The sequence below is a fragment of the Hesperophylax consimilis genome, chromosome 8 (genome assembly GCF_061612785.1).
Source record: "Hesperophylax consimilis isolate HC1 chromosome 8, BYU_Hcon_1.0, whole genome shotgun sequence".
NCBI lineage: Eukaryota > Metazoa > Arthropoda > Insecta > Trichoptera > Limnephilidae > Hesperophylax > Hesperophylax consimilis.
Window position 1 is genome coordinate 38,446,642 of NC_142843.1, and position 23,212 is coordinate 38,469,853.

Consider the following 23,212-nt stretch of genomic DNA (forward strand, 5'->3'; position numbering starts at 1 on the left):
TCTTATAAAAAAAATCACAACATTTCTGTTGACAATGTAACTGCAACTGGCAGATCTGAAAGATGTTACGAACACAAACGAAACAGAAGCAGCCCTAATCGAAGAGTGACGCATTACTTTGCTAATAAGATAAGATAAAAAATATTATCATCAACTTGCATTGACTCGCACAGAAAATGGAATTATTTTGTTTTTCAAACTAACAAGGGGTTAGGGATGGTTTTTTCATTGTTAAGGCGATTCACCTCAGCGTGTAATATTTGGAATCGGCTGAAATCACGCACTCCTTACGCGGACGCGATAAGTTGGAAATTTCCGCTGAACATCGGTCGCCTTTTTTGATTTAATAAAAAAAAACATTACCAAAATGCATGTATATTTTTTTTGTGAAATTCTAATACTAATATTAAAATGTTTTCTGACCATAATCTAAAGAAGTTTTTTTTTTTTTTTTTGTATTAGGCAATTCACCCTAAAGAGAGTGCTATGTGAATATAAAACAATAAAACCGCATTCGAAAAGGGGTTCGTAAGTAGAAGATTTTACACAACAAAACATTTCTTATAATCTTCTCATTATAAAAATGCTTGATTATAGCAAAGACCAAGATGATTTCTACTTGCAGAACCTATTTAATTAAAGCATCCATAATATTCCTAGACGATCAATTTTTCAAACCAAAAATCACTGCCTCGCCTAAAGTGGTTATTTTGCATGTTTTCAGGTTCTTAGGTTTTCAGGAGTAATTTGACTCATCCCTGACCTAAATAAACAAATAATATCACATTCCTTTGTTCAACTGAGATGTTATATAGATAAAAATAATCTGAATACTGAATATATTAATAATTGATAAAAAATATAGTGATAAACCATTAATTTCATAATCATATATTATATTTCATATACAAAAAATATCATTAACAAATTTGGAACTCTTTATCCATACCTAAATAGTAATAAAAATAAAATAACGGGGACAAATAAGATTACATGACAAATAGAAATAATAACTTCCAAGGAGCAAAATCTGGAGTAGAAATTACATTTTGAAACATTGGAAAATGACCTCAGCCGAAAATATAAAAATAAATTTCAATATAAGAGATTGCTTCAAAAAAGATGTACATACATACATGCGTAAAGATGCACACGAACAAATAAGTTATACACAGAGCTTTATATAACGCACACAGCCTTAGTAAGATTATCTTAACATTAGGAATTGTTGGCCGAGTAACGTCAAATAGATAAGGGCCTGATATAAATATGGTTTGCTGTGAATATGGATACAGAATCCACTAAGTCGGTCCTCAATGCGAATTCATATCTGCATTGTCATATTTGGCTACAAAACCAAAGGCAATTTCACACAATACACAGTGAAATAGAGACATTGTTATCATTCTAGGACCACTTTCATCATAAATCTCTGATTTGATTTCTGCAGATTATTGCAATCATTAAATAATGGAATATCAGATGTCAACACAATATACAATCACTTCTGTTGATTGGGGTATATGTCACTGTACGATTGGTATGAAGTGGTAATATGAATTTAATATTGACCAAATACAAAATGTACCACCAGTAGCACTTCTGTGCCGCTGTGACTACCCTGTGGTACCCCACTGCATTTGCATAACTAGGAATACCTGCTTCAAACATGGGAAGAGTATATGTACATAGAAAGCTGGAGTCAATATAGAAAATCAAGGAATGGACTAAGATTTGATTTTTCTTCCTTCTTCCCAGATAACAAAAAGTATTCTTTATTATGTCTTCACAAATACAACGGTTAAAAATAGTACATTAAATAATAAATAGTTTTTTGGTTAGTTTTAGTTTGAGAACGATCATATTTCAGGGTGATTAAGAGTGCCGGCCGAGGCATTCTCCTTGGCCTCCCAGCAGTTTTCCCAGAAGACGGTGAGGCGCTGTTCCTGGTTGGCGCAGAAGTGCTTGAAGTCTCGCAGGAATCGGATCTGGAACATTTCATCTCCGGTGGCCGGCGTGTTAGAGCGCCACTTCTTTGACACCATGTGGTTCCACGACCAAAGGAATCCCATCTGACGTGGAAAAAAAAAAGATTTATGACGGCCAATATGAGTTTTCCCCCCTTAAACCATCTGTAAAAAGCTACTTTTTAGCCTAGGAAAAAAAAGAGCATATTGAAATGATAAGTAACGAGGAAAAGGTACCTACACAATTTTTGATACAACATGGACGATGATAATGGCGAAGTAGCATATTATTATAGGTCTACTTTAAATCCAATACCCTAGAATATTAATTCTGCAGTATTTGTTTAAACTATTGCACGAAGGTTGATTATAAAACTGAATAGTAAAGATCATAATATAAAATTACAAACGGTACATATTATTGTTATTGTGTTAATTGTAGCGAGGTCGGATCGATCCTGTGGTTGTGATTCGTTACTGTTGTGACTATTGAAGATATTAGCAATTAGACACCCATAAATCTTTCTTTAAATAATAGTAAAGAAAGTATATGTGTTGAAATGAAAAATTAACTCACCCTTCGGCTGTAATCATAGTCATCTTTGTTTTTTCCACTGACATGGCGAGTGATGTACGCTTCGTGTGGGCTCGGGGCGACGTCAGAGTGTACGGGATACCTGCAATAACATAAGAACATAACAGTTCACTAAAAATAAATGCATTTATATGTAAACAGAATGCAATCAAATGAGCAAGTATCAAGTAAAATCATATATTTTTATTATTTATTCTTATATATTTGTATTACAAAGGTATAGTATATTGTCCTCCAAGCTAGGAGTTCACCTGTGTTGTGGAGGACTTTTTCAATTGTAAAGTTATATAATACTAAAACAATACAGTGGAGTTAGTTACACAGAGTAATTAATAAAGTAATTTTATTTTTTGCAAATTTAGTTGTAAGCGTCGTCGTTGAAATTTAATTATGACAATCAGATGCGTGAAATCAAAAATTAACTTTAAACTGTTTCAAGCGCAAACAATTCTGATATACATTTTCAGTACACTTTCTCTTTAAGAAATTTGCTTTTCAAAAAATTCCGGCTAGGGCAAAATTCCAATGTCACCACATTCCAATGGTGCACGATTGGTGTTCCAGAGGTAAAATCGGTAGTTGCATAAATATGCTACTAATACCCTCTTCATTTCACAGAGCTAATTATTTTCTATAGATATCACAGATATTATTATAGACCATAGGCTGCGTGAAGTGCCTTCAGTAAGTGGGAGAAGGCGATTGAGGAAGTTTGTAGTTACCTGGTGGGGTTGATGTGCTTGGCCTTGGGACGCACGCGGGGGCCGCGGGGAGGCGGGGGGGCCGTGGGGATGAGGATGAACATGTTGCCCGTGACGTGCACATATAGGTGCTCCCCCACGCCGCCGCCCACACGCGAAGTGCTCTCCACCGTGCACTTGATGAAGCCGAAGCGACCCACGATGGCCTCTTGGAATAGGAACAGGCGGTCCAGCCATGACTCTTCTGGGAAACCTGGATTTATGTTCAACATTGTAGGAAATCAATAATCACATGGGTAAATATCGTCGCTGGTTTTCTGTTTCACTTTGGGGATTATATGAATCTCTGGGTTTCAATGACGAAAAAGAGTACTCATTGATAACAAAGATCTGCTTTCACATATTCAGAAGTTGTTTAAAAATATTATATATATAATGGGCTTGTTTTGAATGTTAGAACCATAGTCCCAACTAATAATTGCCTACAAAAGTAAGCCAAAAGAATACACTCTCGTTGAAACCAAATAAAAATAATCACCTGAAACAAATTACGTCAGAGGATTGAATACGCAAAAAGATATATATGTCCTATTTACTATCGTAATTTTTTTGAAGAAATAGCCAACAAAAGAACATTAAATTAGCCCTCGTGCCACAGGTAGTTTATGCCATATTTCAACAACAAAAGAATTGTGTTTTTCCTTACCCTCAAAGAGCGCATTGTTGTCGTGGATGAGGGGCTCCACGTTGAGGGGCACGTAGATGGGTCCCCGCAGCGGGTCAGACTTGAGAGTGAAGGGGAGAGCCAGGGGGTCCGCAGGGATTGGCACCATCATCAGCCGGCATCCCAGCGCCTTGCGCATCCACCCAAATATCTACACAAATAAATATATTACATTAATATTAGTCACTGTATACCAAATTGCAGATAACTGCTTATGTATATTAAGGTATACCATGACTTCTACCTCTTTCTCATAAATGACGCCTGTAACTGACACAGGTTACGACAGAGCAAGGTATTCTTCTGTACACAACAGCAGCGTGTTTTTAGCGCTTTTCAGGTCGGGAGTTATAAAGCTTCTAGTGTTTTTTTCTAGCCTTTAAAAACTACCATCGCAAAAACCGCTATCTTAAACAACACTTTTTGAGGCTGTAATTGGATAGAAAAAAATGTTGAAAAGTTTGAACTCCTAATGTGAACAGGAAAATACATTTGTCAAAAATATCGATATGGGATCATTTTGAAGTAACTTATATTGTATTGTAGTTTGTTTACTTTTGACTGCGATTTATTAATTTTGCAAGCTATTACGGAGCTAATTGTTACATAAAGTCTTCTTGTAGCCAAAATAACATTGACCGTGGCTATAATGGGGAAACTTTTTGAAGCATTGGCTCTAGAAAAAGATGCCAGGAAGTTTTTGACTCTCAACAACTCCAAACAGGACAATAGTTAGAATGTACGTATGTTTAAGGTGGTAAAGTTAGGTAATGAAAGGTTTGTGGTTTGCTTGTTCTTTTCCTGTTTTTTCACGGAACTGTTTAAGGTGTGGATATAGGATCAGTCTATTAGGATGCTGTCTGACCAGATCAGCGACAATATTGCCGCTAGCGGTGACCCACTGGATGCACATCTCGTAAGCTGTGTGGGGACGCCAGGCTGCCTGGTAGCGCGCATGGCCCCACTCAATACGGTCGCTCTTGCTGCTCACATCTATGTCCAGGTGGGTGTTCTTGTACAGGGGAACTGGAAACATACTAATTATTCAAATACACACTTTGGAAGATACACATACGTGAAAGGAACAATTTAACTTTTTTTTATAAATATTTTACTCTCATTTCGACGATTTATTCATTTTGAATTTCTTGACATTTGCAACTTCGGTTGTCGTAACGGACAGTTTACCGTCAATCGTCGTCACTTCAGCATTTGGTTAAATTTCGGTGAACGTCATGCTTGAGGGCTGAGGCAGATAATGTCCAATTACAATATTTGGCAAATTGATGTCAAAAATATCAAAATGGTGTTGATGGCCAATTTAATGACAAAGCGAAATCTGACAGGGGATCAAAAAACAAGCGTAAGTTTAGGGTTTGGATTAGGCTTAAAGGCATAACTAGTAGTTATGTTAACAGTAGACCTCGCGTCCATAAAAGAATGTTTCTAATTTTATCTTATTTAAAACTAAAATCATAAAGTAGGTACCTAAACACATACTTATTTAATTATAAACCCTATATTTTGAGTTGCATTTTTTTATTTCAAATAAGGAATCGTACAATAGGTCAAAAAAAAGTCACTATCTCAATAACAATTCTTTTTTCAAACATTCTTCAAGTAGGTGCTATAATATTTAAAAAATGCGAATAAGAAAGTCCAAACAAACACCAGCGATTTCACATTCGAAAAAAGAAACTTAATGGACGAAATGCAAAATGGTCGAGTTAAAACAGAACTTCGCTATGCTCAGTCAAAAATAACATTAGGTAATAATTGATTTTATTACTTACATTCCGAGTCATTGTCCTGGTTGACGTAGTTAGGATCAATGTAGTCGCACAGGAACACAGGCACCTGGGACTCGTCAGTGGGAGTGGTCCCTTTGATCTGGCGAGCCCGGTTATCCACAGCCTCCCCGCGGGGGGACCGCGCCCCCAGCACCTCTACCTCCATCCACTCATTCTCAAAGCTCTGCAGATCGCCCAGCGGGGGCACGTACTCTCCCGATTCTGGATATCATCAAATTTAAGGTTAAAGACGAATAAGCTAACAAAAACTCACAGTGACACTTTTATCAAATAGCCAATCAACGCCATTTTGTTTTTTTGCCCCGTTAAACGCCGATGCTAGATCGGTTTCAACTTTGGAACAAGTTGTGTCAGCTGTTCATATAATCTGACAACTGAAATGGATCTAGAATGGGCTTTTAACGGGACTACAGGCAGCTGTGACTCTTGTGCGGTGTCACACATTTACCAGAAACGGAAGGAATCAATGTGAATAATGTATGTGTTTGACTTACCAATTTCCTTGTTCAGAGGAACTATGTAGTACATGTAGTAGCCCACTACAAAGTTTTTGGAGAAATCACCGGACGAATGGCAGATTAGACCTTCCTTCAACATAGTCTAAAAAAACAGAACAGATTCTGTGAATACAAAAAATCTATGGATTTAAAAAATACTTTGTTAGTTTCTGTACTGGCCGCGTGCAAAGTTAATTATGTCAAGCTGTACCATCTACACACGGCGTCACAAGAATCGCACATCTTTAAAAATAAGTTTCCCCGAGCAGATACATCTAACTCAAACAATATTGATATCTATTGAAAGTATATTTAACAATCTCTTATCAGACAATAGTTTTATTTCATAAACTATACAAATTTAGTATTCAGAGTATGGGACGTTAAAAAAATGTTGCGCACAAGTTGTGACTCTTTACAGGTGTCACAACTTGTGTCATCTTTCTGGGCTGTAAAAGGAGCAGTTTAATGCTGCTGCCACACGCAAAGCTCACATCAACAGATAATATAAAACACAATAGCGCTCGCCATACAATCCCATACAGACCCGACACACGTAAAAAGATAACGCGCTATAAGTGTGGTTCTGAACTTCGCTAACCGAATTTATTTTACGTAACCGCTCCCGACGCGATATTTGAAAACTTATCTCCCTCTCCGCCGTAAAAAGGAGAGGGGGTCATTTTAATTACGGAGCTACCAACTAAGTTCCGTGTTGCCTTTGACAGCCATGACATAAGCAGCCTAATAATGCATTTCTTATTTATTATGTTAGCTCATATCGTCATGTGTGCTAGTAAATTTAGAAACATAAAAAAAAACTTTATTTTGCAAACATACTTAACATATATTTAAAATATAAATATAATCAATATTTGAATTTGAAGTAAACAAATTTTCGCCCTTTCAAAATTAATCATATTTTTAATCTCAGTATGTTTATATGGTAATATCATTCGGTTTTTTGATAAAAGTTGGACGGCTTGGACGAAAGTTGAGCTTATTTTACAATAATTTATTATATGTCGCTTTCGTCGATCGGCGTGCGAACTGCGAATTTCCTGATTCGACGGAGAGGTTATGTCAGGTTATGTGAAAATGCGCTATTTACGCGCAGATTGTTTAAAATCTAAAAAGTTTATAAATAGCATTTATAATTATATAGTTGGCGGCATCATCATCTGAGGATGAGCTGTCCAACAGATCCAGCAATAGGCGACAAGTATCATCCATTTCGAAAACGTGCTCAAGCTGTCAGTAAGTAAAGTTGTCACTTTGACAGATGAAATTATGTTCCTCGGCCGCTCTCGAATTCAACTGACCCCCTCTCCTACCATAGGAAGAAATATTTGATAGCGTCGTGTGTCGGTAGAAAAGATGATGCGCTGTACATTAACTTTTGATGTGAGCTTTGCGTGTGGCAGCAGCTTAAGTCAAATGTAGGTCATTCACTATCCGAACGTTAAAGAGGACACATGAATAATTAGCGCTAATAAACAACCCTTTTAATTGGACACCACTGCTGACGAAGCCGCTCAAGTGGTGGCACTACTGCAATCAGGGATGCGACAGTGCGATGTTGCTTGGCAACTAAACTTAAGCCGCTTTGCTGTTCAACATGTTTTCAAACGGTTTCAAGATACTGTGGCTTCATCAGGATGACGACGCTGCACATCCGAAAGAGACGGTCGCTTTATTGTCTCGTAAGATTTTGCAAGAGGTGCGATTATTGTGACGCCGAGTGTAATATCCTACCTCCATCTTTTCTTTAGCTTTTTCTATATCCGTGACTCCTTCCACATGGTTGATAATCCACTGAATAGCATCTATGGACACAAATGCGTTGGAAGGAAGACTGACGGTCTGCACCATGAACCCTACTCCGGTCACGGGGTTTTTCATGGCCTCCAATATCTCGCTAAGGCTCACCGTGCTCTTGAGACGGGGTACAGAAACATCTCTGGAAGGAACATTTATAGATATGCATTACGATAGAGAAACCCAAAAAGGAGGAAATAAATGTGAAAATTAATTTAAGTAGAATATTTATGAACATTCCACACTTTTTAGAATACATAATTCAGGGTGTATCAGAACGTATCCGAAAGACTTTAACCAGTAATTCCTGAGTAAATTTTGACTAAAAAATGTACATTTCATTTGGCTGTATTAAAAACAAAAAAAAAAGATTTTTCACATTGCTACATGTCGCAACGTGCTCTGTCTCGTCTATGGTGCTGCTGGAACGAGGCGGAGTGCGTATCATTTGATCCACTAGTTTGTACACAGTAGCAACGTGTGATGGAAAAATATTTTGTTTTATTTTTCATTGAAAAATGCAAAATGACACCCATATTTTTTATTCGAAATACGGTTAAAAAAGGCAATTATGTAGTTATAAAATGATGCATTTTCAGGAAAACTAACCCTTCATCATAAAAGTCATCGGTGTGTTCGGAGCTAGATTCATTATTTGCCATTGCAGCCCTCATCCGCTCCTTGCTCCCGGCTGACCTAAAATTCATTGAAAGATTTTATTATTTAGCAAAAACAAAGCAATTTATAATTTCCCATTCACCACAAATTCTCAGAAGTTAATCAAAGATTATAATTGTGATTACATTGTCACATCAAACATAATTAATTATAAGCTATTGATTTTGTTGATAATCATTAGCTTATCAACAAAATTACATCATGAATATAATTTATGATGGGTAATCTACTCGCACATTCTAGGAATTTATTAGTCACTGACAAAGAAGAGTGATTTGGGTGTTATGTCATTTTAAGATAAATCACTTACTTCCCGTTGGTGCTTCCATTAGTAGGACTCTTGTTGAAGGGAGTGGTTGGCTGTAACCACAAATGTGAGGGGATCTTGTTACTTTCAGGGGGTATTAATTCACAAGCATTCTATCATTTTACAGCCTTACGATGTTGTATCAGAAATAGACATCAACTTTCACATAATCACCCGATTCAAGATATATAGATTCACAACAATTGATACTATAATAACAAATCAAATATTAAACAATAGAATAATCATTAATCACAAATTTACCCAAATCTAAGATAGATTTCTTATTCAAGATAAAGATAGGACAAATGCAATTAATGTTGAAATAATCAAAAATTTATAGCCCAGAGTTTTTCAAATCTGGAACCCATTCATTCTCAGGTGGAAATCTGGAATCTCAAGCGTGCATTCTGGTGTAAAAACAGGAATCGGGGACATTCGGAAATTATAATCTGGATATCTAACTGTTTACCTGGAATAACAAAATTATAATAAGCTTCATATTATTCATATGAATTGCAAACTTTCTTAGGTTTGTAACGAGAGGAAATATGTATGAGCACTTGAGGGTTATATGTACAGCAACCACAAGCAATGAGGTAGGGAGCTCGCCACCTGTGGGTCGGGGAAATAGGGGCACAAGTCCTCCACTCTGGTGATTAGTACAAGCACTTTATTATTGTCAAGCATAAGTTTACAGCAACTGTAGGATGAAAGCGGCAAAGTTGAAGATGTAATCAGCAGTTAACATCGGCAGGGATGTGATTGAGGCACATCGCTCACCTCAGTCGGGCTGGAATAATGTTATTGGTAACAAACAATGTACAAAATAATGTTTTTGTTAACAAAAAATGTACAAAATAACATTTAAAAACTGAAAAAAAAAACTAAAAAAATGTTTAATTAATACTTTAATGGGTTTGTGAAATATATATTTTTTAAATTAATAATTTGAAGAACTTAGGATGGGTTGTTTCGGAGAATTTGAACAATTCATCAAATTTCAATGTACATTTTCGGGTTCTGTGAAAGTCCTATTGAAGTTCTGTTATTACATCATTATAGGCTAGTTGCTTGACAGAACTGAAATAAAAACAGAACTTGAAATTTTTTTTCACAGAACTTGAAACTGAACATTGAAATTTGATGAATTGTTCAAATTCTCCGAAACAACCCGTCCTAAATGTTACAATTTTTTTTTTGTAAATAGAATTTGTTATCAATTATTTATTATTTAATCATTATTTGAAACAGGGCACATGTGGGCACGATTGGAGCAATCCACTCTGGGCGCCGAATTGTCAAGGCGCCAAGGCCCTGATAATACCTATCACCTAACGGTCCTAATACATCGCTCTTGAGATTATTTTTCACAAAAACCGCACTATACAAAAATACAAATCATCCGACTATTATTGATTACACATCAAGATGTCGTCAACATTTCGCTTGCTCCAGGCGCCGTTTGGCTCAAGGCCGGCCCTGATTTGAACTATTGTGTTTTATTCAAATTAATTTAGTCTCGGTTTGAAATTGAACACAAAATGAAAGTATTTTTCAGCCACCACCAAGTAACTGAATTTCCAAGAAAAACAATATAATGTTATTTACACAATATGAGATGAAAACTATTACCATTTTTTAAAATTAGACAGTTTACAGAAACATGCAAAAATTTGTTCATTTGTCTAGAGAAGGTGAAAAATAGATCTGTAGGAAAAATGAAATAGTATATCCAAACCACATATTTTTTTTTTTTACAAAAAAAAATTAAGTTAAAATGTGCATGGAATGTTAACCGTTTTACTGCTGAGGAGCATAATCGTGCCCTTTAAAATACTTTTCAAAAATTCTCTCACCGGCCATAACACAAGGGCATCTCTAGCACGGCGGTTGAAATAACATTCAAAAGGTAATTATTTTTTTAAATAAATTAAAAAAAATAATTCTATATGGCTAAAGCTATTTTAATCAACATTTAAATTCTGAATGGTACAATGATTTAAAAATATATATAAACTTTAATTCTTAAGGCTAAGCACCACGTAGTAAAGTAATGCAAAATCATTTGTTTTTAGTTTGAAAATTTGATCGCTTAGAAATATAAATTTTATATGCTTTATAAATCAAGTGTAGAAATTTAAACCTTATCGCCATCTACATAAGGAGTGTTATTGTAAGTGGCCTGATTCCAAATGTTACACGACGCGGCGCATCGCCCTAATGCAATGTAAATGAATATGACGTGACAATGATTTTGTCGAGAACATTAATCGATAGTTTATTTAATTGATTTTTCTTTTTCCTCTCATATAAAAAAAGATGTGGTTCGAAAAAAAATTAACCTAGCATTTTCGAACAGGAAATTAGCAATAAAACGGTTAAATAAAAATCTATTTCTAAATAGCAGCTGTGACTTATTTAGCAGGAAATTATTTGAAACACTGAAAATCAAGCAAACAATAATATTGTAGCTGAAACTGCAATAGATCACTAGTTGAAAGAACACGTTTTGCACATCCTTAGGTGAAACAGAAAATTTAAAAAAAACTGCAAAGTGATGGCCGAAACCGCAGGAGTTAATATTAGTGGACTAATTTGCGTAAGGATTTGCGAACACTTCCCCGGGGATACTATTATATGATTATTGCTGCTTTTCAGGAAGACTTATGCAGTAATGTAACATAAGTGGCGCTAGATTTTCATAGATTTAGAAGCTGAACCACAATTAGACATAGCGTGAAAAAAAGATTCGCTAACTGAAAGTCATTGAACATAAAATAAAGAAAAAAGTTGATTACAAGTGTTCATACTTCTTTTGGTCAAATTAGTCCATTAAGCTAGAAAACAAAAAATAATTAATTAAATGACAGTTCAACCAGAAGCGGGCATATTATTTAACAGGCAAATGGCTAAGAAATAACTGAGGAAAGGGGATGCAAGTATCCATAGGCCCTACTGACATGGTGTCGAATCGAAGTCTCGGCTTGTCCGGCAATCTGGTGCTTCCGACCCTCTCCCGGAAGGGTGAGTTTCCCACGCCGACCTGTGTGAGCACCAAATAATGTTGTAGCGAAATATTGCAGCATCAGACGTTAATTAACATAAATAAATTAGTCACACAGACATCCATTTTTTGTTGGTGTGTGATATTGGAGAATGCATTTTGTATTAGAATTCTGATTGGAACAGGAGTATGTTTCAGAGAGTAAATACAGTTTTATTTATTTATATAAAGGCACGGTGGTCTCAATTATGATTAAACAATAATGTTTATAGAAATTAAAATTATTATTGAGAGTAGGGGTTTTATTTTTTATGTTTTTAATGTGAATTCGCACAAGAGTACCAACTGCTCCCAGCCGTCTGGAGCCAGTGAGACTATGGCATCGCCAATTGGGGTATGTTGTGAGGCTGAAGGTAGTGGAGAGGGGAAGGTGATGGGGGAGAGGAAGGTTGGGAAGTACCTGGCTATTCAGATCTGGTCACCAAAGCCATTTCTCAATTCTGAATCGTGGTAGGGCGATACTAAGAGTATCTTCCACTCTGGAATGTGCCGCAAATATATTACATATATTATTTTAAATGAGTAATTTGTCAAATAACAAATTAATCAAATAAAATCTACTTTGGCACGCCGGGATTCGAACCCGCAACCTCCAGCATGCTAGTTGAGAGCCTTACCCCTCGACCACAGAGATATACTATAGAGAGACCATATTAATGAACTATGACAGACATTTTAATGAACTTTTGAGATTTATAAAGTTACAACAATTTTTTTATTGACAGTTGAATAGAAAAAATGTTGTATCGTAAAACAGAGCAAGGGCGTGAATTTGACTATTTTCTAAACAAAACAATAAAAAGAAAATTCACAAACAATCTCCTCTAAAGGGATTAATAATGTCATTTGTGATTTGCAATCTTTTTACAGTACGGAGAAATAATGATTCTGCAAATCAAATTGAGGAATAAAGGTGTAATAATATTATAAATATTGAAAAAAAAATGTAACAAAGAAACTAAAGATGCACTGGTTGTGAAATCTGTGAGTGTAACAAATCGCACAAATGATAAAAATAAATATAAGTAGATAATCCCAAAAATATCCTAATGATTCAGACATGATTGGAACGGTAATACAATGAAGATGGATTCTTTCAACGGGCTTATAATTCTTTTGGCAAAGCTGAATGTAAGATGCTCCTCGGTTTGATAGCCATTTCTTACTTCTACATATTTATTTTAGTGGAGCATGCAACAAAAAACGTGCAATTTAATATCATGCAATATTGTTCCTGTACTTCTACAAACATTATTTCTGTACCCGAGAAGGAGAGCTGAAAACATATATGTTATTAGCAAATCTCTCGCTATTCCCCCAAAACACGGAATATTCAGGAGAGCTGAAAAAATTTGTGTTATTAGCAAATCTCTCGCTATTTCCCCAAAACTTGGAATGTTCAGGAGAGCCGAAAAAATTTGTGTTTTTAGCAAATCTCTCGCTATTTCCCCAAAACACGAAATTATGATACAAAGAGATATTTTTTTGGGAAGAGAGGTTCCACGATAACTCAACAAACCTTTAAAAAGTGATATAAAGTCATTAAAGGCGATAAAAAAAATAATCTAACTACGTAACTTAGTTTTTGTTTCATCACTTTTCATGACTTTAAACCACTTTTTAAATGAACATATATTGTTGTCATTGTGTTGAGTTGTCCGGTTACTGGGAAGTGAATACTTATCAAAATGTGACGAGAATAGGTACTCAACATTGATTAAATGTTTTTTTTCAGGATTCAGGATGTGACAGAATATTTTTTTTTTGGATATATTTGCACTAAGATTCAATAATTTCTGTTTATTATAGATTCTATTAAATTAAAAATAAATCAATGTTTAAGATGAAAATAGTCCATAATCTGCTGTAAGTTGAACTAAATTCCAGAGCAATTAAGAAAACATACAAATTAGTACATAATCTGCTGTAAGTTGAACTAAATTCCAGAGCAATTAAGAAAACATACAAATTAGTACATAATCTGCTGTAAGTTGAACTAAATTCCAGAGCAATTAAGAAAACATACAAATTAGTACATAATCTGCTGTAAGTTGAACTAAATTCCAGAGCAATTAAGAAAACATACAAATTAGTACATAATCTGCTGTAAGTTGAACTGAACTCCAGAGCAATTAAGAAAACATAAAAAAAACGAGTCATATTCTTTCTTCAACAATTAGGATTAAGGGGGGGCTAGGGTTTTAAAATTATTTTTTTTGTATTTTTAATAATTTATTTAAGTTACACTTTTTGCAAGTTATGCTTTACAAAAACTCAATTCTTTTAAGAAAGGCATACTAATACAATATTGTATTTGCACACCTTTTTTGACAGAACTGAGTTTTTATATGGACAAAACTATTTATTCATATTTATTTTACGTACGAACAGGCGCAGACAATAATTCGTCTTAATATTGTAAAGCATAACTTGCAAAGAGTGTGTTTTAATAAAATAATTAAATTAACGCAAAGGATGTTACGTTTACCCTTAAAGACAAAAACTGTTAATAATATCAGGAAATCAAATCCGAAAAGATAAAATCACTATTTAATTTGTCAATAATATTTTTTTCAAATATGTAGATATTTTACAAAGGAAATGTTAATACTGTGCTTAGGAAGATACATTTGACAGTTAAAAGTATAAATAAATAGTGCCATTACGTTTAAAAGTTCTCCAAGTTGTTACAACCAAGTTAATAATAGTACATTAAGGGGGGGCTAGGGTTTTAAAATTATTTTTTTGGCATTTTTTTATTTATTTTTTAATATTAATATGTTAAGAATATTGTGTTCAAATTTCAAGTTGATTGGAGCAAAATTGACGAAGTTACGAGTATTTTTATACCTGTCGGATTTTAACCCCAACCCGACCATACGTATAAGCCGAGCAGAGCAGGAAGCTGAGAGACAAACTAAAGAAGGCAGGATTCGTCGTAGACAGGAGCAAAAATGTGCTTTAGACATCATGGATGATAGCAACATCCTTTATGGACCTGGCATTGATGATTCAGTGTGAGGTAAGCCGATAAAATTTGCTTATAAACGTTTAATACCAGATTTTTTAGTGTTCAAAACTTTAAAGCGTTTTTCCCACAACTCACGTTTTCAAAGTCGGTGCCCGTCATAACTTCAAAACTACTGCACCGATCCTTTTGAAATTTTGTAAACTATTTCTGTACATAATTTACGAGGTAACGCTGGAGAGTTTTTTTCAAATTTGTTAATAATTATTATTTTACAATAACAAATTAGCCGATTTTTTTCACTAAAAATAGCGTTTTTCCCTTCAAAGTGTTCCAAAAAAGTGAAAAATTAAAATTTCGAAAAACCCTCCCAGCGTTACCTGGGAAAAACTATTATCTAACGAATGAACTTTAATTTTTTGATTTCAGTTATGAGGGGCACCGCCATTCTACTTTTTTTTGAGACACGTCCGAATAATTGCTGCCATTGCCGTATTTTTTAATATTTCTCCGTGAAAATTTTATACAACATTTTTTAAATGTCATACTTTACTGTACTATTAGATTTAATAAAGAGATTGTAACTGTGTTGTCACAAAAAATTCACAAAAAAATGCCTTTGTTCGTACGAATTAACCCTAGCCCCCCCTTACTATAGTGTTGTCACAAAAAATTCACAAAAAAATGCCTTTGTTCGTACGAATTAACCCTAGCCCCCCCTTAATATGCCTAATGGTTTATATAGGAAGGAATTTATTAAAGTGACTAACTAACTAACTATCACGCCGTTTCCCTCAGGGGTAGGTGCTCTTCCTGGACAAACCACCAATCAACACGGTCTTACTCCTTGCCTCTTTCACATACATGCATACTCTTCTGTTATTCTGACTCTTGACATTGCCCGACTCAAGTATTTAATTATAGTTATTGCCATGATCGTGCCATGTTTTCCTTGGGTGTCTTCGACTTCTTCTACGGTACACATTCGCATCATATATTCTCCTTTCTGCGTTCATTCGCTCTACTAAACCATCTAAGCGTCCCTTTCATAGTTTTACTCATTACCCTTACATCAGTCTTGCATTCTTTACGAATCTCCGCATTTCTCACACCATCATACACGGTATTACCCACATACGCCTCAGGGATCTTATTTCTATGGCATTCAGTCTACTTTCATCCGTCCTCTGCCAGCACTCCATTGTGGACTGGTAGCTTCGCTTCTTTAGACAATTTTTTGTTAGCGCCAACCGCGTTTAGACCTCCATTAGACGAGTTACCCGCATTTACCCTTTTTTCAATATCTCTATCAGCCGTTCCATCTCTCGTAAACATACTTCCCAAAGAAACAAACTCATCCACCTGCTCCAAGTATATATCATTCACAACTATATTGCACACTGTTTTCATACTCTCTCTTTCAACACCGTGACTTTAGACTTATTTACACTCAACGAAGTGATCACAATAAAGAAAAAATGGTCTCGTTTACTTTAACAATCTTTTTTTTTAATCTCACAGGCATCAAGGGCTCATATATGTATTAAATAAATTAATTTGTAATGTAAATGAAAAACTTTGTTTACACCACTTTTGATTAATAATAATAATCTTCATGTTTCAAAGCCCATGGCTTCTTCGTTAGGATAATTAAAATGAACGTAGTTAAAAATAATAATTTAACATAATAAATTTAAACAATTCATCAAATTTCAAAGTTCTACCCAAGTTCTGTTGTAGTACAACTGGCCAGTATTGATATAGTAATGTACTTGTATAGAACCTTCAGATAACTTGAAAATCAACTTTAAAAATTTGATAAATTGTTCAAATTCTACGAAACAACCCGCACCAAGAGATAGCTATTGAAAAAAAAATTAATTCTTTAATTTTAATTATCCTGACGAAGTAGCCATTGACTTTGAAATATGTAGATTATTATTAGTTAAAAGTGGTGTAAGCATTTACATATATATAATAAAAATGACTCCACAAAGTAATTTTACAACTATTGAAGAAGTAATTTGTAATAAAATTAGAATGAGTTAAGCAAAGAGTAATGAGATTGAATGAAAATCAATAAAAAGTAGTTTGCACAAAAGCACAGAAGTTTTCTTATTAAAATTAAGATTTTAGAATGTGCCAGTTAAAAGTAGAAGGAGGTTTCAAGTTACGTTACCTATAATGTTTAATTACAAAGTTTGTAGAAATACAGAAGTAAATAATGTTATCACAAAACAGCTAAATGTAAAGCACACTTTTTACAGTATGGACCGGTTATAAATAATGTCCTTTTTAACTATGTACATAATTTAACAAAGTGATATGGTGACGAAATGTTATAAATGATATTTAAATGTTAATGTTTTGGGTGTTACATTTTAAACCTCGGGAAATCCAAGAAATGAATCAACAAAAACGTATTTAAAAAAAATTTCAATTTAAAAAAATAAAAGAATTTTCCTACAGAAACAAGAAACAGCATGGGAGGTGTCTTCCACGGGGAGGTTGGAGGGTACTTTTATGCGTATGTAAGCGATTATCTCATATAACTGTTTTTGATTTACCTTACTCTGTCAGAACGGTGTTGATATTAAAAAGGATTAATGTCGAAGAATTTATTCTAATACACATTATTTTGATGACCTAATATTGATTTTTATTGTACTTAATCAGTATAAAAGATTATTATAATTTTATTTATGAATTTTCATTTTGAATGTGCTTAATTAGAGTTTCTAAGAAATCAACATAGATAAATGTATGAGGCATAAAAATTATTTTGAGTTATCTTTTCTGAAATTTCCAATAAATAGGTAGATTGTTTGTCAGTGATTGCCACATAGTTCAAACTGTCAACATTGCAAAGCATTTTGTTCATAATACATATTGTTATATATATCTCCATTATCATAATTTATTCATAACTGTAATTGATCAAAACTAAAATAGGTATGATTTCTGAATGAGATATAAAATTATCTAAATTTGGATGTGCTTGTCTTGAATACAAACAACATAAGGATAAAGGTCATCCCTTGTTTCATAGTTGACTAAAAACTGTAATAAAACTCCGACTTAAATAAAGCACTTGGACCTTTAATGTGATAGTGGCTCTGATTAGCAGGCAGTTGGAATAATATGGATCCCGACCTTGAGGTTTCCCCCATATTTATTATCCCCTCTACAATACTCAACGGCTAACGCTATCCATGGGTAACCTAATAGATTAATCTAGTGCCATCTACGAGTGAGCTCATACACTAGTATCAAGGATATTACAATAATACCACCAACTAACTATCACACCGTTTCTCCGCAGGGGTAGACAGAGAGGACAGACCGCCAAACAACTCGGTCTTGGCACACACTCCTTGCCTCGTTTACATTCATACATACTCTTCTATTATTTTGACTCTTGACATGGCCCGACTCAAGTATCTAATTCACTTGGTCTTGCCATGTCTTCCTCGGGCGTCCCCTACTGTCTGCTACCATTCACATGTGCATCATATATTCTCCTTACACCCCTTTCTTTGCTTATTCTCTCTACATGCCCAAATACTATCTATCCTACCCGTCCCTTTATTGATCTTACTCATTACGCTTAGAACAGCCTTGCATTCTTTGCGGATCTCCACATTTCTCACACGATCATACATGGTTTTACCACACATACGCTTCAGGGATCTCATTTCTACGGCATTCACTCTACTTTCATCCTTTCTCTGCTAGTTCCATGCCTCACTTCCATACATCAGGGTAGGTACAAGCACTCCATTGTGGACTTCTAGCTTTGCTTCTTTGGACAATTTTTTGTTAGTGCCAACTGCGTTCAGTCCTCAATTCATGGAGTTACCTGCATTTACCCTTCTTTCAATATCTCTGTCAGCCTTCCCATCTCTCGTAAACATACTTCCTAAATATGCAAACTCATCCACCTGCTCCAAGTATTTCTCATTCACAACTATATTACACACTGTTTTCGTACTCTCTCTTTCAAACACCATGACTTTAGACTTACTTACATTCATCATTAACTCATTCTTCACAAGTACTTCGTTCATTATATACATGAGAGACTGTAGATCTTCCATACTGTTAGCAATCAGCACCGCATCAACATACAACAGGCAACATACTTTCAGATTACTCAAATTCGCGCCCAATCCCACCTCTTTCAATTCTTGCATACAATTATCCATGTATATATGGAATGACCATGGTGACATTACGCAGCCTTGTTTAACACCTTTTGTGATATCAAACCAACCCGTAAAACCACCGTTCACCCTAACACAGAGACACAATTGCCTGTGTGAGATTCGTTTTCACTCCATACTTAGACAACACCTTCCATAGCTTTTTCCTGTCGACTCGGTCGTATGCTTTTTGTAGATCTACAAAGGCACAGAAAAGTTTCTGGTTTTTTGCCAGAAACTTCTCAGTGAGCATACGCAATGAGAAAATCTGGTCCATGGACCCCCTTCCACTCATAAAAGCACCTTGCACATCCCATATTTTAGCCTTTGTTTCCTTTCTTACCCTTTCAATCAAAATTCTACCATAGCAGCATGCATTCAGCAGGCTAATAGCCCTATGGTTCCCACATTCCATAAGTGACCCTTTACCTTTGCACATGATCACAGCCCTTCTCCAATCTGAAGGCGTGTAACCCTCCTTTAAACATTGGTTAAATAGATTGCACAATCATGTGAGAATTATACGGCTATCTCCTTTAAAATATTCAGCAGCAATATTGTCGAAACTGACAGCCTTTCCATTCTTCATACATTTAATCGATCTGGTTATCTCATCCATGCTTATTTCGGTAACATTTGCCCCATTATCATTCATATCTGGTTCGCCGCTCGAAACACTATCTGGGTTACTTTCGAAGACTTCCTCAAAATACTTCATCCATCTTTCTTTTATTTCTTCCTCATTCGTCAACATTTTTCCATCTTTCGATTATATCACTTTCATGGTTCCGTTTTCTGGACCACTCCGGGACCTTTTGATTTCTTCCAAAACAGTTTAATGTTTTCTTGGAAACGGTCTGTCATTTTGATTCTCTCTTCCTCTTCCAGGCATTTCTTTCGTTCTTTCACTCCAACTTTTACTCTTTTTTTGCATCCCTTATAAACATCTTTCGATTGATCCCTCTCTTCACTGGAAGCACTGCCAGCCGCTATCAGACATAACCATGCTTTCTTCTTCTCCGAGACCAGTGCTTTAATCTCATCATCCCACCATGTATCACCTTTCTTCCTACCTTACGTACTTATTCCAAAAACCTCTCTAGCAGATTCACAAAGACTCACTTTTATGTGGTTCCATGTTTCGTCTATGCTTAGACCGTACATTTCTTTCTCATTCAATCTCATCTCTGCACAATTCACATATTTACTTCTCACATTATGGTTTTGCAGTTTTTCTATTTTGACTCTTGTTGGAGTTGATATTGTTTTCACTTTAGAGCGCCAACCGCGAAAGAGGTTTACTTTCGACACTATCAGAAAGTGGCCAGTTTCGACCTCAGCCTCTCTAATAAACTCCCTCTGGTAAATACTCTAAAAACTCTAATATATTTCCAATAGGCTAAATTGACAAGATCAGTTCATTTGATTTGTACCATTCTGAAATAAGTTATGTAGCGAGTATATCTTTGGGATGATTTATATTTACTCCACACAGGAGGCCCTGAAGAAAATAATTTCCCTCAGGGCCTATGTCATCTTTGGGGATGCTGTGTGGAGGGAAGGTAGGTGGTTAAAGACTATGAAGAGGGAATAGAGAGTCAAGAGCGATATGAAGTTATGATAGGTTAACCTCTTCCCGCATGACTGATAACTTGTATTTTAGTTGCCTGTTATAAAAAAACTGATCCATAAATATGTATGACACACATAATACAATGGAAAAACCCTAAGAAAATCTAAAATAAAATAAAAGTTGATTGGTTAAGTTGGTTTTATCTCAAAATTAATGAGGGAAAAGGTTAAGGACGGGTTGTTTCGGAGAATCTGAACAATTCATCAAATTAAACGTTCATTTTCAAGTTCTGTGAAAGATTTTTTCATGTTCTGTTTTTATTTCAGTTTTGTCAAGCAACTAACCTACAATGATATAAAAACAGAACTTGAATAAGTCTTTCACAGAACCCGAAAATGAACGTTGAAATTTGATGAATTGTTCAGATTCTCCGATACAACCCGTCCTAAGTATTGTTAATGTTGGTTAATCGAAGATTAAGAGTAGGAAGTTAAAAGAGGGGTACAGTTAAGATTGATTGGGTTAAGTAAATATAGGTTGAGGTGTTTCGAATTCCATCACATTTGACGTATCAGGTCGATGATCAGCATCAAGTTTGAATGGTCCCAGTTAAATGACCATTCTTCGCCCTTAAGCCTTTGATCAAATTGTGATGCTATTAATGGCGCTGATCGACCAACTGGTCGTAAAACGTGATAAAGTTTGAAACAACCCAACCTTAATAAATTAGAAACAGTGTGCACTCACTGCAAGAAGTTTCCAGAGATTAATAAATGTATCAGAATGAAAGAGCTGATGAAATGCTGAGATGATATGGTGACCGGATGGCGGCTGGTTGAAGAGAGAGTGAGGGATGCGGTTATGTGCCGGGTAAGTACCTGGTAGTTTTGCCTAGAGACAATGCTGGCGGAGTGACGGCGCCGAGTGAGCTGGGGGGCACAGGAGGGACCCGGGGGTGCACCGGGTGCTGCGGCCGCCCCACCCTGCCACAACACACCCCACACATTGAAAAAAAAAACATCACAAACAGCCAAACCAAAAATTTTGAAAAAAAAAATTTGCCAAAGTAAAAATAAAAAGTTTTTTTTTAACATACGTTCCAATTTATAAATTTCTCCAGTTTTATTATGATACACACATTTTTATGTAAAATTATCAAGGAAATTGCAATTACAACATGATATTGAATGGGCTTGGTTTTGTTACGTTACAAGTGAATTGAATCATAAATTAATGCTGTTTATAATGTGAATAATTTTTTGAAACACATACGCAAAGGTGTGTTTAATGTTCATGTTCTTTTTGACATTGAGATAATACATTAAAAAAAACTAGGTCAAATTTTAGATAAAAAAAATAATATGTAGCTGTTTTCATGAACATTGCAAGATTTGTATTTGACTCCATCACTGGCCACAGCCACGGGTAAATAACTACAAATGTTATTGCATATTAGTTAAACATTATGTACAAAATACAGTAGTTTCCCTGGGTAGTAGTTACTGTATTGGTTATAGTGGTAAGAAAAGTCAGGGTTGTCTGTAGAACAATACTGGTTGAAAGGAAAATGGTATAACTGACATATATATTACTTATCTTAATTATTATTATAATTTACTGGACAAGATTGACAGCGCTTATCTTTCATGGCTTTCATGATAAACACCTTTGTTACGTTGGTGCTTTTAAAAACAAACAACTAGAGAAATACATAATAACATAGGCATTGGTTAATGTGATCACGCTTTCGATTCTGACTGGTTATTTGTATGAAGATTTTCATACAAAAGTCGAATTTTCAAAAAAAAATAAAAGATCATTTTGAACTAAACAAATCAATAATGTCTAATTTTTCAAACTTAGCACTCTATCACACTCAAAAGTCATGAGCCGCCACTGCTGACACTTAATATTCTTTCAAATGCAAATAGGTGCATAGTAATAGCTTCTAAAGTATTGTAAAAAAAGAAAAAGTTGAAAAAAAAAATTCAAATAACTATCAATAAATTATTTTTATAAGCAATAATTGTTCGCCTGAAACACTCATCCACATTGAAAAAATCTCCTGATAAAAAATACATGACGCCAACGGGACTCGAACCCGTGTCCATTCGATTTCCGGTCGAAAGCTCTGACCACTGAGCTATGGGGGCTTATTTCTTACCCAAGAAAATATTCAATATATGCTAGTGTTTCATTCAACAATTACTGTTTTTTACATTTTTTCACCTGAGAACAACCAACTTTATTTTTTGTTCTCAGGTGAAAAAATGTAAAAAACAGTAATTGTTGAATGAAACACTA

At 35.0% G+C, this 23,212-nt stretch overlaps 1 protein-coding gene across 4 annotated transcripts in view; it reads right to left on the bottom strand.

The window, feature by feature from the left end:
• Position 1: 1 nt before the first annotated feature.
• Iml1 (GATOR complex protein Iml1) overlaps positions 2-23,212 on the bottom strand; it is a 55,860-nt gene continuing 32,649 nt past the window's right edge. The window contains exons 18-28 of one of the 4 annotated variants that reach the window (XM_089634232.1): positions 21,787-21,891; positions 12,062-12,144; positions 8,723-8,809; positions 8,051-8,255; positions 6,293-6,398; positions 5,781-5,999; positions 4,853-5,013; positions 3,970-4,138; positions 3,285-3,516; positions 2,545-2,644; positions 2-2,072 (exon numbers count right to left, since the gene is read on the bottom strand). In XM_089634232.1, the coding sequence (XP_089490358.1) occupies positions 1,860-2,072; positions 2,545-2,644; positions 3,285-3,516; positions 3,970-4,138; positions 4,853-5,013; positions 5,781-5,999; positions 6,293-6,398; positions 8,051-8,255; positions 8,723-8,809; positions 12,062-12,144; positions 21,787-21,891 (1,680 nt within the window). In that variant the 3' untranslated portion in view covers positions 2-1,859. Of the gene's footprint in view, positions 2,073-2,544; positions 2,645-3,284; positions 3,517-3,969; positions 4,139-4,852; positions 5,014-5,780; positions 6,000-6,292; positions 6,399-8,050; positions 8,256-8,722; positions 8,810-9,101; positions 9,152-12,061; positions 12,145-21,786; positions 21,892-23,212 lie in introns of all 4 variants that reach the window. The other 3 variants (XM_089634233.1, XM_089634235.1, XM_089634234.1) reach the window with 3 other exon arrangements.